The 15,632-nt window shown below is 30.9% G+C and overlaps 1 protein-coding gene across 7 annotated transcripts in view; it reads right to left on the bottom strand.

The window, feature by feature from the left end:
• The window catches only part of PMCA (plasma membrane calcium-transporting ATPase 3), a 215,126-nt gene that overhangs the window by 83,154 nt on the left and 116,340 nt on the right, over positions 1-15,632 (bottom strand). For all 7 annotated transcript variants that reach the window (XM_087151226.1, XM_087151224.1, XM_087151225.1 and 4 more), the window contains exon 2: positions 11,956-12,123. In XM_087151226.1, coding sequence (XP_087007352.1) covers positions 11,956-12,121 — 166 coding nt within the window. In that variant the 5' untranslated portion in view covers positions 12,122-12,123. The remainder of the gene's footprint in view (positions 1-11,955; positions 12,124-15,632) is intronic.

Genomic DNA, 15,632 nt, shown 5'->3' with positions numbered 1-15,632 from the left:
AATTTTAATTTCAAATACTTTGATAGATTTTAGCAATTAGATTAAAAAATAATTGAATGCATTACCTTAAAAAAATGCTAAATCATGAAGGGAGTTCATTGGCTTTATCAGCAATATTTATAAGACATTACACTCAACAGCAAAAATATTAATTTATCAATCGAAGATGATTGTTTGATCATGAAAACATTAGCTACTTTTTGAACGTCTAGGAGCTATTTTAAGCAATGTTTCATGCTTGGTACCTGTTATAAACTTGAATCAATAATCTAAAAATTAGTTTTTATTTGATCTAACCAGTCTAGTCTAGTCTAGTCTTTTATTTTTAGCACACGAAGTTCATGACAAATGATCTGAAACTTCGTTTGGAGTGGACGAAAGAAATGTAAGCAATAAGAAAAAGTTATGATAATATTTAGATACTTTTGTAAATGCTATCACGGAGGTGTTAAATTTTTAAACATAAGATCGTCTGGAAATATTAAAAATGATAAGAGATACTTGTTAGATATATTTATCAGTCTAATTAGTTGTATTTTTTCTTTATGGCATTAAGAATTATGCAATTTTGCATGAAAGATTCAATTTAGAAAAAATGTTAAATTTAAAATTCCATTAGATATTCTATTAATTTAAGGGCAATTCCATATGTGACGGAATGACATTTTGACTTGAAAAATAACATTTCATTTAAGTTTCTATGCATCTAATTTCAAGTAAGCATTGTTTTTTCTCATGCATATCATTATTATTGGCATAATGCGATTCATAAACTAAAAAAAAAGGATTTTCTATCTTTTTTATTTTTAATTTTACGAACTTTTTATTTGTGTGACGGAATGACATTTTGGCAACCAAGCTTTTGGCATGCTGCTTATAACTGGTAGTTTCTGTGAATTTTGCAGCTATTATTTTTCTGAACTGTTTTTTACTTTTAGTATAATGTGTAAGCAATGTAAAATCTGAATTTGGAAAATTAACCTCAGGTTGGCTAGCAGTTATTAGCATCTATTCGCTGTGACGGAATGACCGTGATAGAATGACAAAAAGTTTAGTGGAAGAAAGTTTTCATTTAAAAATTTTTTAATTCATATGTAAATTATAAAAAGAATGTAACAGATAAACAGGATTAATGTGCTTGTAACCGATAAACAGAATTAGTAAAAAGTTCAACAATTTGAAAATTAGCTTGTCTCTGAAGAGGTTTTATATCTAACTTGCCAATTACACATCTTATCTTCTTTCTCAGGAAATTTATGCATAAATCAATTTTTGTCCCGTCTTCTTTTTAGAACTTTAACATCTAAATGGTCTGTCAAAGTAATTTGAGCCACATATAAATGTTCCTTTTCTGAAATATGGGACAGTGATTAAAGAGTCTCCTCAGTCATATTTTCCTCTTCAAAACAGTGGCCTTCTTTCAAATCATATACTTGGTTTTGGTTAAAATTAGAAAACATTCTAATTTTGATGATTCACTTCTCAACCACATGAACGTCTAGTGCACGTCTCTTGTCTCTGGCAATGCTGCTGTAACAGGTGACCAGCTGAAGTCATTCTCTTTTGCCCTCTCTTAACTCCTTGGGGACGGGTGATTCAGAAAAGCATTCGTACAAGATCAGAATCAGGATGTAGTTAAATAAAAAACGGTAACTCAAATGTAGTCGTTTCTAATTTGACAGACTTACTTTGCTTTTACTTTAATTATTGTTAGTTTAATCACACATATAATCAATGTTAATTCAACGTATAACTAAATAGTTTTATTTTGAACAAAGTAATGGTGAATTAAATAAATCAAACAATTATAACTCCGCCCATAAATAAACTGCTAAAGAATTACTTTGATAACCAGTTTTATCTTTTTGCCCTGATCGATACGGTTTTATACTGGCACGTACTTGTGACAGTCGGCGCAAAAGGGTTAAATAGAATAGCTGGACAAAAACAAAACTTCAACAATTTGTTGCTTCGACTTCATGAAATCATAAAATTCTTTTGCATATTAGGTGCCGTTTTAAAGCATCCAACGCCTTGTTTGACTTTTTAAAACAACTTCACATTTACGTGATATTTATAGGTGCATGTGTTGTGAGGTATTAATGAAATACACTTAACAAAAATGAAACACACTTTACATCATTATCTGCTTCTTTAAACAAATAAAAAGCCTCTTTTAGTGCACTCTTCGTTACTCTGTCAGAGTTTGCATTATGACTGAATCCTTCATACCACCTGTAACTAACATCATCTTGACAGTTAAATTTTTTAACCAAAATAAACAGCTTATCGACATTCACTTAATTTAGTTTCTTTTGAGTTGAATGTTAAATACTTCTCACATTAAGACTGAATTAATTTTTTTAACTTTATTGTTGATTTCGGAAGTGAGTGTACAACTTTTTTTACGGCTTTACCAAGATTTGTAGGGGGAATTTAAATTATTTGTATGTGAAGAGGTTGGTAGAATTATATTTTTTCTTTGTTTACACAATCTGTACACAACATCTAAGCTTTTAAGTTCAGCTTGTGTGGCGGAAGCCTTCTTATTTGCTTTTCTGTCTCTGGCTTTTTTTTCCATCGTATTATGGGGATCTTGTTCCTTTTCAATATTCTATCTGTCTTTCAACAGTTGTTTTAGCCATTAGGTTAATTGAAAAATAAATAATTCTCTACTTTTTGAATAGGCTTTTCAAGGACTCGTTTTGTCATTCTATCGCCGAGGATGTGTCATTCCGTCACATTAATTATTGGAAGTTAATAATCAAATGCATAAAATTTTATAATCTCTCATTGATTCTTATGCCATATCTGCTTTATATTCCAAAATATACACATTTTCATTTTGAAATTTAGTTGCAGTTTTAAAAAAAATACTAAAACATGTGACGGAATGACACAAAAAAAGTTACTTTTATTTTATATATTAAACTTAAAATGACTTAAAGACTATGTTTTAAATGTTTAAATTTTGTACTATATGCATAATTTTATCAAAATATTGCAAAAGAAAGATGCATTTATTTTATTTTATAAGTGTTTTTCAAGAAAACAATTTCAGCACAAATGAGAACAATTCACTTGTCAGCCATGTGATTACTTTAGAGTACTGCTAGATTCAAAAAACTTAAAATTATCAAAAATGAAACATGAATAAGTAGACTTTGGCTATTTCTGAAAATATTTTTAAATTCAAAGTATGCAATTCATAAAAAAAAATTCGCTTAAAAGTTGACACTTTCATGGAATTGTCCTTAAACTGTTTATAATCGAATAATTCTTTATTCTTTTTTCAAAAGTACATTCAAGATGTATTTTAAATGAGTGAAAACTTACTTGTTCTTTAAACTCAAATTTATAAATTTCAATGAAAATAGCATAGATAGAAATTTTATTGTCGAAATTGTAAAACAGTAATTAGCCTAAAAAATGCAAAAAAATCCTTTATTAATATTATATTTTATTATTAATTTAAAGTATTCAATGAATTCTATACATTTAATGAAGCCAAAAAGAAGTTAAAAATTTCTCGAAGAAAAGAAAGTATCAAAAAAGTATTCAATATGCTAATTTTTAACATACACAATGTAACAAAACGTATCTAAAAATCGTATTGATGTTTTCAATATTGCTCTTTGAAAAGATTTTGAGTTTGTTTTAAGTGTTAAAACGTAATAATTTCATGCAGTCATCGATTTGGTAAAAAAAGAAACAAATTTATTACAGAGCAAAGTATATGAGTCTATATGTGAACTAATAGCCTTTTAATTTTTCGACATGAAAAAATATTCTGCTTCTTGCTGTTTCTAGTGAGACTCTTTACGGCGTAACAGCAAGTTTTGAACACTTAGCGTTATAAAAAATTTTCACATATTTTTAATCAGGCATTTAACTTTTACTAATATATATTTAGCAATTAATTAACCTTTTCTTTTGCAATCACTTTTTCTCATGATCATTTTGAAACAAATTTAAACACTTGTAGAAAAGAAAACGAGTCTGAAGAAGCTTTATATTTATTTTTGAAGAGTTCTATTTCTTAGAAAATTTCTCAGAATATTTTTTTCATTAAACATTTTTCATCAGCGTTTTTGTTGCATGTAAAATGATTTTGAAATCATAGGAAGTTGCTATTATAGGACCCCCTAGTTTTTGCATCACATTTTTCACTTTTACAGATTTGAACATGCGAAAGTAACTATTCATAACTTTCCATATCACGCACATTCATACAATCATATCAACTCATAGAATTATAAAATGTCACATAAATGTAATTGCAAATATATAAAAAGTAAATTAACTGAAATTGATCTGAGGAAGGAAACCAGGTAAATTTTTTCAAACATTTTAGCTGTAATTATTTTTTTAATTTAAATTTTTAAAACATTTTTTATTTAAATTAAATTTTTTTTACTTTTTTTTAAGTTTTAATTATTTTGAAATATTAATTATATTTTAATGATAATTATTATTATTTTTTACATTTTCATAAACAGTCCGTTTTAATTAATTTTTAATTTCATTCACAAATAGTTTTTATTTTAATTAATTTTACATTTTATTCAACTTTATAAATAAATTTTAAAAATTTAGAATTGTTTTTTTTTATTTAAATTTTTTTTCTATATTTGAAATTAAATGCATGTTTAAACTTTATTTACTATGTCAAAAAAAGTCTGCATTGTTCTCTTTAAAATTGGTTGAGAGTAATAGGAAGTGTGCAACGAAATTCTATAAGCAATCTAAAATACATTATAAAGCACTTTTTAAAGAAGACAAAGAAAGTTGCTGCTTTGAATAAACGTGATTAAAAGTGACAGAAATATCTTTTTTTTTAAAGAACACAGATATCTTTTCATTTTAATTCTTTATCGCTGCGTTGCTAAATGCGCTAAATACATATTTTATTTTACAAATAGTTAAATAAAACTAATGCAAATCAATATGATATCTCATGGCAAAAATAAGGTATTAAACAGTCACGCAAATTTTCACGAAATAAATGGAATTATTTATTTATTTCTCTAGACAAATGACATGCACTGCAATAAACAAAGTATAAGATACAAAAATTGCGTCAAAAATTTTGTGTTTGGGGAATTATTTCGGAGTTAACATTTTGTATAGTGCGCGAAATAAGAAAAAGGTCCAGCCTAAATAACTTTTGATCTAATGATTGGATCTTCCCGATCGAGGACTCAATCTTAAGGTTTCGACTATGTCATTAACGTGCGTGTGGTGACTCAGGGGTAATGCGCTCGTCTTTCATTGAGGTAAGCGGGGTTCGAATTCCAGAGATGGCTGGTCGATGGAAATTCCGCACCCAGGTCGAGCCAACCTTGGTGCTGACGTGAAATATCCTGAGTGGTACACGGATCATTAGTTAGAGTCCTTTTTGCCGTCAGGCAAACAGTGGGGAGTTTTCATGGTTTTCCTCTCCCAGTAACACAAAGGCCGGTTAGTTTAATCAAAAAGTCTTCCATGAAAGTAAATTTCTCCCAATACTTCATCAAGGAGTTACCTTGTCATCTGGATTGGGTTCAAAACTGCATGGCTAATAAGTTGAGCATTTAGTCGTAAATTTAAAATTGGGTTCGCTGCTCAACGATGGTTGTAATAATAACTAACGCAGATGATATTTTAAAATACGAAATCAGACACAAAAGCGTACTTTATGATAATAAGCATACCTTTTTTTTTATTTTTTATTTCTGATCCTCAAACTATAGGGGTTGCCGGAATCTGGAAGTAATGATCCCAATAGTTTGGTCAGGAGAGCGGTTCAAAGTTTGAACCCCTTAATGTCAATTTTACTAATTGAGTATATTACCATATCTCGAGAGCCTTTTAAACGAATTGAAAAAATTTTTGATATGAAACACAATTATAAAACTCGTTTATCCAAAGATAATTCCATGCAAACTATTACTTTTTATTATATCCTTTTAATGGACGAAAAAAGTTTGGAGTGTAAGGCAAATAGTTTTTTTTTTTTTTTAGATTATTTAAACGAATGTAATTTTAAATGGCAAAATACGAAATTTAAGTGAAATCAGTTACATATTTCCTGAGAAATCAAATTTTAAATATTTTTTATTCTTAAAAATCTTATTTTTTAGGAACTATTCAAGAAATTTTCAAAATCTCAAATTTTATATGTATGTTTATGCTCTCCAGATCAAAGTATTGGTACCGTTCTTCCCATTTGTTGACGTTTTTGTGCCGGACATCGTAATTTAAAATATCTTTCGCATTAATTAATTAGCATATTTGAGATCACCCCATCGAACTTTACTGATTGAATCCAGAACGCGAAGATCCCATCATTAAATCAAAAAATATTCAGGGTGGTCCGTGTTTCATTTTGCGCACTTCATTTTCATTTTGCATTTAACTATCGATAAATATTCACGTAATCCAGCGCGAGAAGTTTATATATTTTTTGTTTGTTTACAGCTCAATTTTAGTTTCTGCCGGCCAGTTGGCAGAGCGGTTACCGTGCCTGACTGTGAAGCCAGTGGCTGAGGGTTCCCAATCCCGCTCTGGCCATGGGCGTTTCTCTCTGTGTGTTGTCCTCTGTTGTGTGTGATATGCTCCATCTGAACGCGTATCTGTGGCAGTGTCGCGTGGGTAATGTTGCTCGCCTCATTGACTTTGTTCACAAGGTGCTCACCAGGCAGCGCAAAATGAGTAACACTTCCGATATATTCCATGGCGAAGAACGATAAGTTCAGGACCCACCATTTAAAAAAAATTTTGGAATTTGGGAACAATTTATATAGGTTTTTGTAGTAGAAATGCGGCTTCAATGGTAAGGATTATAATTAGGAAAGCAATTTATTTGACAACTTATTTGAATGCGCCAGGTAGCACATGGGATTATAATTCTAAAAACAATTTATTTGACAACTTATTTGAATGCTCCAGGTAGCATATGGGATTATAATTCGAAAAACAATTTCTTTGACAACTTATTTTCCAGGAAGCATATGGGATTATAATTCGAAAAACAATTTATTTGACAACTTATTTTCCAGGAAGCATATGGGATTATAATTCGAAAAACAATTTATTTGACAACTTATTTTCCAGGAAGCATATGGGATTATAATTCGAAAAACAATTTATTTGACAACTTATTTTCCAGGAAGCATATGGGATTATAATTCGAAAAACAATTTATTTGACAACTTATTTAAATGCTCCTGGTAGCATACGGGCTTATAATTCGAAAAACAATTTATTTGACAACTTATTTGAATGCTCCAGGTAGCATATGGGATTATAATTCTAAAAACAATTTATTTGACAACTTATTTGAATGCTCCAGGTAGCATATGGGATTATAATTCTAAAAACAATTTATTTGACAACTTATTTGAATGCGCCAGGTAGCACATGGGATTATAATTCTAAAAACAATTTATTTGACAACTTATTTGAATGCTCCAGGTAGCATATGGGATTATAATTCGAAAAACAATTTCTTTGACAACTTATTTTCCAGGAAGCATATGGGATTATAATTCGAAAAACAATTTATTTGACAACTTATTTTCCAGGAAGCATATGGGATTATAATTCGAAAAACAATTTATTTGACAACTTATTTTCCAGGAAGCATATGGGATTATAATTCGAAAAACAATTTATTTGACAACTTATTTTCCAGGAAGCATATGGGATTATAATTCGAAAAACAATTTATTTGACAACTTATTTTCCAGGAAGCATATGGGATTATAATTCGAAAAACAATTTATTTGACAACTTATTTTCCAGGAAGCATATGGGATTATAATTCGAAAAACAATTTATTTGACAACTTATTTTCCAGGAAGCATATGGGATTATAATTCGAAAAACAATTTATTTGACAACTTATTTAAATGCTCCTGGTAGCATACGGGCTTATAATTCGAAAAACAATTTATTTGACAACTTATTTGAATGCTCCAGGTAGCATATGGGATTATAATTTGAAAAGTAATTTATTTGACAACTTATTTGAATGCTCCAGGTATCATATAGGATTATAATTCGAAAAACAATTTATTTGACAACTCATTTGAATGTTCCAGGTAGCATATGGGATTATAATTCGAATAACAATTCATTTAACAACTTTTTTGAATGCTCCAGGTAGCATATGGGATTATAATTCGAAAAGTAATTTACTTGACAACTTATTTGAATGCTCCAGGTATAATATGGGATTATAATTCAAAAAAAAATTTATTTGACAATTCATTTGAATGTTCCAGGTAGCCTATGGGATTATAATTCGAATAACAATTTATTTGACAACTTATTTGAATGCTCCAGGTAGCATATGACACTTCAGATAATTGCTTTTATCGATAAGGCTAATATTAAGGTTCCATGATTATACGTTGTAAGGAAAATAACACTTTATAAGCAGCTATTATATTTTTAGATTGAACTATTTATTGTTATTACGTACCCGTCAATTATTGTTATATATTGTTATTACGTACAGTAATTTTGCTTGTGTATAACTTTAATACACAATAACACATATTGTGTAATGAAATTGCTCAATAAGTAAAAAGAGAATCAATTGCAAAGTCATTAAAATAATATAAGTTATTGACGTATATGATAAAAAAGAATAAACTTCCGTAAAACAACAAAATATCTTCACAGATGTATTGCTTTTATGTTCGTTTTCCTCCATCCATTTCGAAAAATATTGTTAAGAAATCTTTATTTTTCTCAATCTTAATAAATTTTGAAAAATAACTTAATAAAAAAAATCCGCTTAGTAACACGTGTTCCATTTGGCTGAATCGTCAAAATAATTATTTTCCATTCTAACAGAAAAAATCTTTTTTTTAATTAAAATACAATTTGGAAAAATTTTATTTATTAAAAAAAGTATAATGATATTTTTAGTTCTAAAATTCATTTTTTACACACGTGTAGTACTCTAACAGTAGAAAAGAAAGAATATGATCAAGCATATTTAACTTCGTATTCAAACTACAGTACATTCTCGATTATCCGGGCACGGATTATCCGATTTGCGGATTATCCGTGCTCTTTCCGGAGTCACACAAATATAAAGAGAAACATTTTCAAGATTAAAAATATTTGATTCATGAAGTTATAACACTTTTAAATTTTTGGAAGCAATATTCGTTATTGGATTGCAGTATATGGAATATCAGCAGCATGGTCAAAGGTAAAATCGTCTACGTTATCACGATCTTAAAGAAAGATCATACCGCTTGATGAACTATCCTCTTCAGATGTTCAGGAAAAATATGATAACAGTATTCTCGAACTAGCAAAAGAAATCTAAGGTTTCGAAATTCTTGATGAAGAAAATTTGGAAGATAGGTTTCAAAGTGATGCATGTGAGCCAGGCTTCCAGTATTTGACCGATGAAGACATCGTTATGTTGTTAAATCAAAGAGTGATGATAGTAACTGATGCAGAAGATGTAGTAAATGAATGAAATACAATTTCTCATTCTGCTGCTCTGTGGAAACTTTATTAGATTATATGGGTGGATTTGATTACAGTGACATTACTGCGGATTTTTCTTTAATAAAAGGAGTTTTCGGATTATCCGTGATTTTCGATTGTCCGTGCGATCTGTCCCGGTGATAACCTGGAAAATCGGGAGTACACTGTATTTTTCTGAAAAACTTTTGGACTTTCTTCTCTATGTTCTATCTGTAATTCTTACTGTGGGTGCAACCTTGTCCCGCCTAATTTTTTTTTTTATTTTTATTTTCAGTGAGCTGCATAATCGGTCTTGCCGATGAGCAGACCTAGTGTGTTCTCCAGAGGTGATATCCACACTTTCACGACCACCACAATGGGTTAGATACCGTTGGTCATGTTAATTTGGACGTCTAGTTTCTGCCACACTAGATGGCAGCACCGAGACTCTATTTGGATGCTAAAGTGCACTAGGAATTTAATTTTGCTGGAAATGCCAAGAGCCGTCCCGCCTAATATGATGCCCCTGAAAGATTCCAAACAACCTGATTTTCTGATACTTGACGAATGTCAATATATACTTGTGAGCATTGGAGAAAAAAAAATTTCAGTTACTATCGACGATACTCGTTTCCTTGAAAAAGTGACGATAGATATTTCTTCAATTCGACGAAGTGTTCACTTGGAGCATATACCAGGAAATGATTTCGTCGAACACGAAAAAAGTTTCGTGAAATTTGTGTATTAATATTTTACAGTGTGTATTTTTAAAATTTATGTTTATTTCATATTTATTTGACAATTTATGTAGTTTGGCAAGAAAAGTCAGTTTAACATTCAAAATATCATCACATACTTTAACTAAAATGGTTTAAGGGATGATTTATCAACCGCATATTGCATGCCATGCGTATTCAACTTAAACATACTAATTCACTATACTATAGTATAATAAGAGGCGCATGCAGAAAGTAAGTTTCCCAAATTTATAAAAAAAAGAACTCACACTTTCAGGAATATATTTATTGGCAACAAGTACAGCAATGTTTCAGCTATTTTTCAGCATAGCAACCACCAGAATTGAGACACTTGTCGTATCATGGGATCAACTTTTGTATCCCTCTGTCATAGAACTCTGGCGCCTGTGAATGGAACCAGCGTGTGACAGACGTCCACCGTTACTGCGAAACACTGCGGAAGTTGTGACGTGCCATTCAAAACAAGATTCGTGGAATGCTTACTGCAAGTGTTGCGCTCCTCCATTGCAATGCTTGTCCACATACGGCACGACGCACAGCAGCTATTTTGACGGAATTTGGCTGGGAGTTGTTTGATCATCCACTCTACAACCCTCGTATTGCTCCCAGCGATTTTCAAGTTTTCTTGCACCTCAAGAAATTCCTGTCCTCCGGTGAACGTTTGGGCAATGACAAAGAGCTGAAGACGTCTGTCACAAGCTGGTTCCATTCACAGGCGGCAGAGTTCTGCGACAGAGGGATACAAAAGTTGACCCCAAGATACGACAAGTGTCTCAATTCTGGTGGTTGCTATGTTGAAAAATAGCTGAAACATTGCTGTACTTGTTGCCAATAAATATATTCCTGAAAGTATGAGTTCTTTTTTTTTTATATAAATTAGGGAAAATTACTTTCTGCATGCGCCTTGTATATATACTAGTGTCAGAAATTAATAGAATTTGCAGACTTGACCGATTATCTCTAGGACTGCTGGACTGATTTTAATGAAATTTGATATGTACATACATTTGATATAATACGAAGTAAATAACCAATCAACAATTATAATACACACGAATGATCGGGCGTAACACTCATTGGAGTCGGAAGGTATGAAACAGCGGTTGCAGAATAAACAAAAAAAAATGGGTCAATAAGGGTTATGGTCCCCTTTTACAGATGTACAGCGTGATTTCTTACATGAAATAAGGCAGTTTATCATTTCCTGTGGCAATTGGCCTGAATTGTCCAGCAACCTTCTGACTCCAAGGAGTGTTACGCACAATCAACATTACAATTGTTGTATGGTTATTTGCTTTGTATTGTATTAATGCATGCACATATCAAATTTCATTAAAATTGGTCCAGTAGTTCTAGAGATAATTGACAAAATTCTCTTAATTTCTTACCCCAGTGAAGCATACTATAGTATACAAAAATAAATACACTGCATTATTGTTTTATTTTCATTGTACAGCATTTTTTATTTTTAATATTTAACAAATATTTTTTTAAAAAAATATTCCGTAATTACTAATTACAAAATAATTGTAAATTAATTAATTTCAATCAACATCAAGACCTTGACTTTTGAATGTTTAGTTGATAAATTTATTTAGTTAAGTAAAAGTTTATTTTTCAGAAGAAGTCTATATATATATATATATATATATATATATATATATATATATATATATATATTAATTCTGAATTTGTTTTAAGATAAAATATACTTCTGACATACCATCTGTGGGAGAGGTGTGTAACTTTCTGCAGAGGTTGTGGACACCCGAGTGTTCGTCTTGTATTCTTTGAACGGCCTCGTAACCTCTGCTCTCCATGAGGTCTCGGAGTTCGTCCACCGTCACCCCAAACTCCTCCTGGTCCCCAGCACCTGATCCGCTCGCCATACCTGTAAACAAATGCAAAATTAATACACGTTTTGAGAAAAATTTAATTCATACATATTTGAAGCATTTAAGCAAAGTTCAACAAACTTTTTCTGATTCACTCATTTCCAAAAGGATAATATGCTTTTGAACATTGGATTGAGATATATACTGAACTGAAACATTTATTAACCCCTTAACGATCGGTTAATTTTCAAGAAAACAGTCATAAAAGTGCCTAATTTGCCAAATACTTGTATTTGAATAGTGCTGACATCTAGTTCAAAATAAACTAACTGTCTACAATTTCCTTAAAAATATCCCGGTATTGCCATCTGGTATGTAAAATGAAAAATACAATGCTTTCCGGGCAGAAGAAATAAATTAGTTTTATTCTTATTGGAGCGTTACTGATGAACACTCCAACCCGGGAATTTTACGGGAACAAGAAATAGAGGGTGAAACCTCACCCTGTCATTTTCACGGAAGCAAGAAGGAAGGGGTTAAGCAAAATTCAACAAACTTTTTCTGATTCACTTATTTCCAAAAGCATAATATGCTTTTGAACATTGGATAGAGATATATATTGCATTGAGACATATATTAACACATTAAAGTATCTTAAATTTAATATACTAGTTGTTTGAAAAGCGAATGTCTCGATAATTTCTCCTTGAATTAAAAAAAATCGATATCAAATATTTTTAGATACATTCAATGATATCAAACTCGACTCTCCAACCTTACACCTGGGAGTAGGAGTTTAAATTAATACTTTAAACACTCTCAGAAAAAATAAAACTCTCCTTTTAATGGTTCAGCAATTCTTGAGCTATATTTTGCTAATTGTGAGAATTATTTCGACACGAAATCACGTGATTTGTGACGAAATGGGAAATCTGAAATACATGACGAAAATGTTTCATCTACTCGAAACCACATTGTAGTACATTATGGGAGATAGTTAAGTAGTTGGTTGGTTCTAATGCCACTTGCCACACTGGCAAGCCTGCTTGGTGAAACCTAGCAAAATTTAAGGCAGAGTGTGCGTTTCTTTTTTTTCAGTGGCGCCATCTCCGGCCAAGAATTTGACTTCAGCCACACCATCCGTCGCACCCGTTTATAGGGCGGACCCATTCATACATCCATTCATTCATCCACAGATCGTAATTTTGACCTCAATCAGAGAAATCTCTAATCCAGTCCCCCCCCCAGAGGTATTGATTTGTTATGGAAACATGGAGGACTTTTGCGACTCGGCAGATTTTACATGCATCAGTCACTTTACTTCAAGAGGAGTCTTCGGCCAGCGGGATTCGAACCCACGAACTCTCGGACATGGGCCCAGCGCCCTACCGATCACGCTATCCCGGCACAGATAGTTAAGTAGAATGACGAAACTAGGATGAACTAGACGATCAAAAATAGATTGACCAGAAAAGTTGACCGGACTGGTCAAGTTATTGGCCTCGTATCAGGAAGCTCCCAGGCTCGAATGGCTGTAATTTATCTCTCTGTTTCATCAGTCTTTCACGTATTATTAAGCTGATATTGAAGCGGGTATATAGTGACATCGATAAAATGATTCTAAGACAGATTGATACATAAACACTACGAATTTGGTTGTTTTTTTCCAAAAATATAGAATGACAAAATATTTCTTTGCTATTGAAGAAATTCGTTTCATCGAAAAATTGACACTAGTTATTTCGTCACTTTGACGAAACGTTCTCTCGTAATACCAGGGAGCGGTTTTGTTTGAAAAGGATGAAGTTTCGTGAAATCTGAGTATCCATTTTAAAGTGAATAATAAGTCGCATTTATGAAAATGCCATATTATTTTCAAAAAATTTTATTAAATCTACTTTTTTCTAAAATTCACGTTAATTTAATACTGCTTTGTGTGTAGAAGTCTTGCAATTATAAATAGGTGGATAATAGTTTTAAAAATATATTTTTAAAAATTTTCGAAACATGTCTTGGTCATCCAGTTTTTTAATTTCACGTCTTTTTTTGCGTTATCATACCTCAAACAGATCTATTTTTCTTTAAAATAACATTTGAATAATTTGTATTTAAAAGTAACAACTTTAATTGAATCTAAATCCGTCAAATAACTTTGTTTCATTATTGATGAGATATCGGTTTATGCGATGAAATAATTAGAAGACACTGTTAACTAAATTTTTCACCAACAGCCAGTAATTAAGCATTTTGTTTCAAGAAATATAAATGCAAGAAAAAGATGTTATTTAAACAGAAATATTTTAGTAGATATCCTCGTCATCGGGAATCACATTACTGAACAGTTCTTGGAACAGTTCTTCTGTTCTTCTTTCGAACATTTCTTTCAAAAAGTGCCATTTAGCAATCACGTAACCATCATACATTGTTGTACTGCTGAATATCGATTTCGTCAATCAATGAAAACTGCTCGCAAACGATCTCGTTAACAATGGAATAGATTATAGATATATTCTAAAAGTTTGTTCAAGTTATTTCGAGAAACAACAGAGAGTTTTAATTAGTATCCGATATTTGAAAAAAAAATGTTCCCAGAGCTTTTTATTCTTTTATTTGTTTAGAAAAGTCATTTATTTTTACTTTTGAATATTAAAAAATCGTTTCAAAAATTCGAACTAAATTAATTAAAGTGGTTAAAGTTAAATTTAAGCGAAACTTTATTCAAAATGCATCCGTATTCAAGCTAGCAATTGGACACCTTCAAGTGAATCGCGGCATTTGACGATTCAGAAGCCAATAAAATTCAATACGTATGCGTGACGTCACTTACGGGTATCCAATTAAATCTGATTCAAACCACATGGTTAAGCATAATAATTTCTTCTAAAATTGCAAGTACTCAATTCAAAAAATATTTGAAAACTGTTCACCGTACATTCAATCTTACTCGGTATTTTTACTATTGTTAGTATATATTTTTACTGTCGCCTTCATCTTTTGTTTTATTTCAGCAATTTCTTTTCTAAACAAGTCATAAGCTTACCTTCTCTTTTAAATCATTTCATTGAAATCATTTGCTGCCCTTAAAGAGCTGTTCAAGATGTAAATTAACAATTCGTTTAATTTGTTATTTTAAAACATGCTTCAGCAATCAAGTTTCTAGAAAACTTTATTAATTGGTTACTACATGCATTATATCAATTATATGATTTGTATCTTAATTGATTTATACCTTATTGTTATTACAATGCTGATTTTTTTTAATTGTACTGATGAAAATTGAATCTTAATATTTTTATAGCAATGTGTATTATTGCCTAATACACATTGCTAACCATTCTAGAGGTCAAAGCCAAAGGTTCAAAGCCAAAGGTTCTAAATTAGTTAAGGTATTATATGCACATTGAAATAAAATAAATAAGCTATGTACTAAACTGCGAAATTTATGGAATAAAGGTACTTATTCACTTAAAGGAACCGTAGGAAATTGCCAAACTATTATGGACGACAATAATGCTTTATAAATGCTGATAATGTGCATTAATTGAACTAAACAATAAAGTATCTA

This window comes from Parasteatoda tepidariorum, chromosome 9 (assembly GCF_982258835.1).
Source record: "Parasteatoda tepidariorum strain Cologne lab strain chromosome 9, Ptep-v5.0, whole genome shotgun sequence".
In the NCBI taxonomy this organism is placed as follows: Eukaryota; Metazoa; Arthropoda; class Arachnida; order Araneae; family Theridiidae; genus Parasteatoda; species Parasteatoda tepidariorum.
Note: the sequence above shows the minus strand (reverse complement) of the source record. Positions and strands in the feature narration are given on the sequence as shown.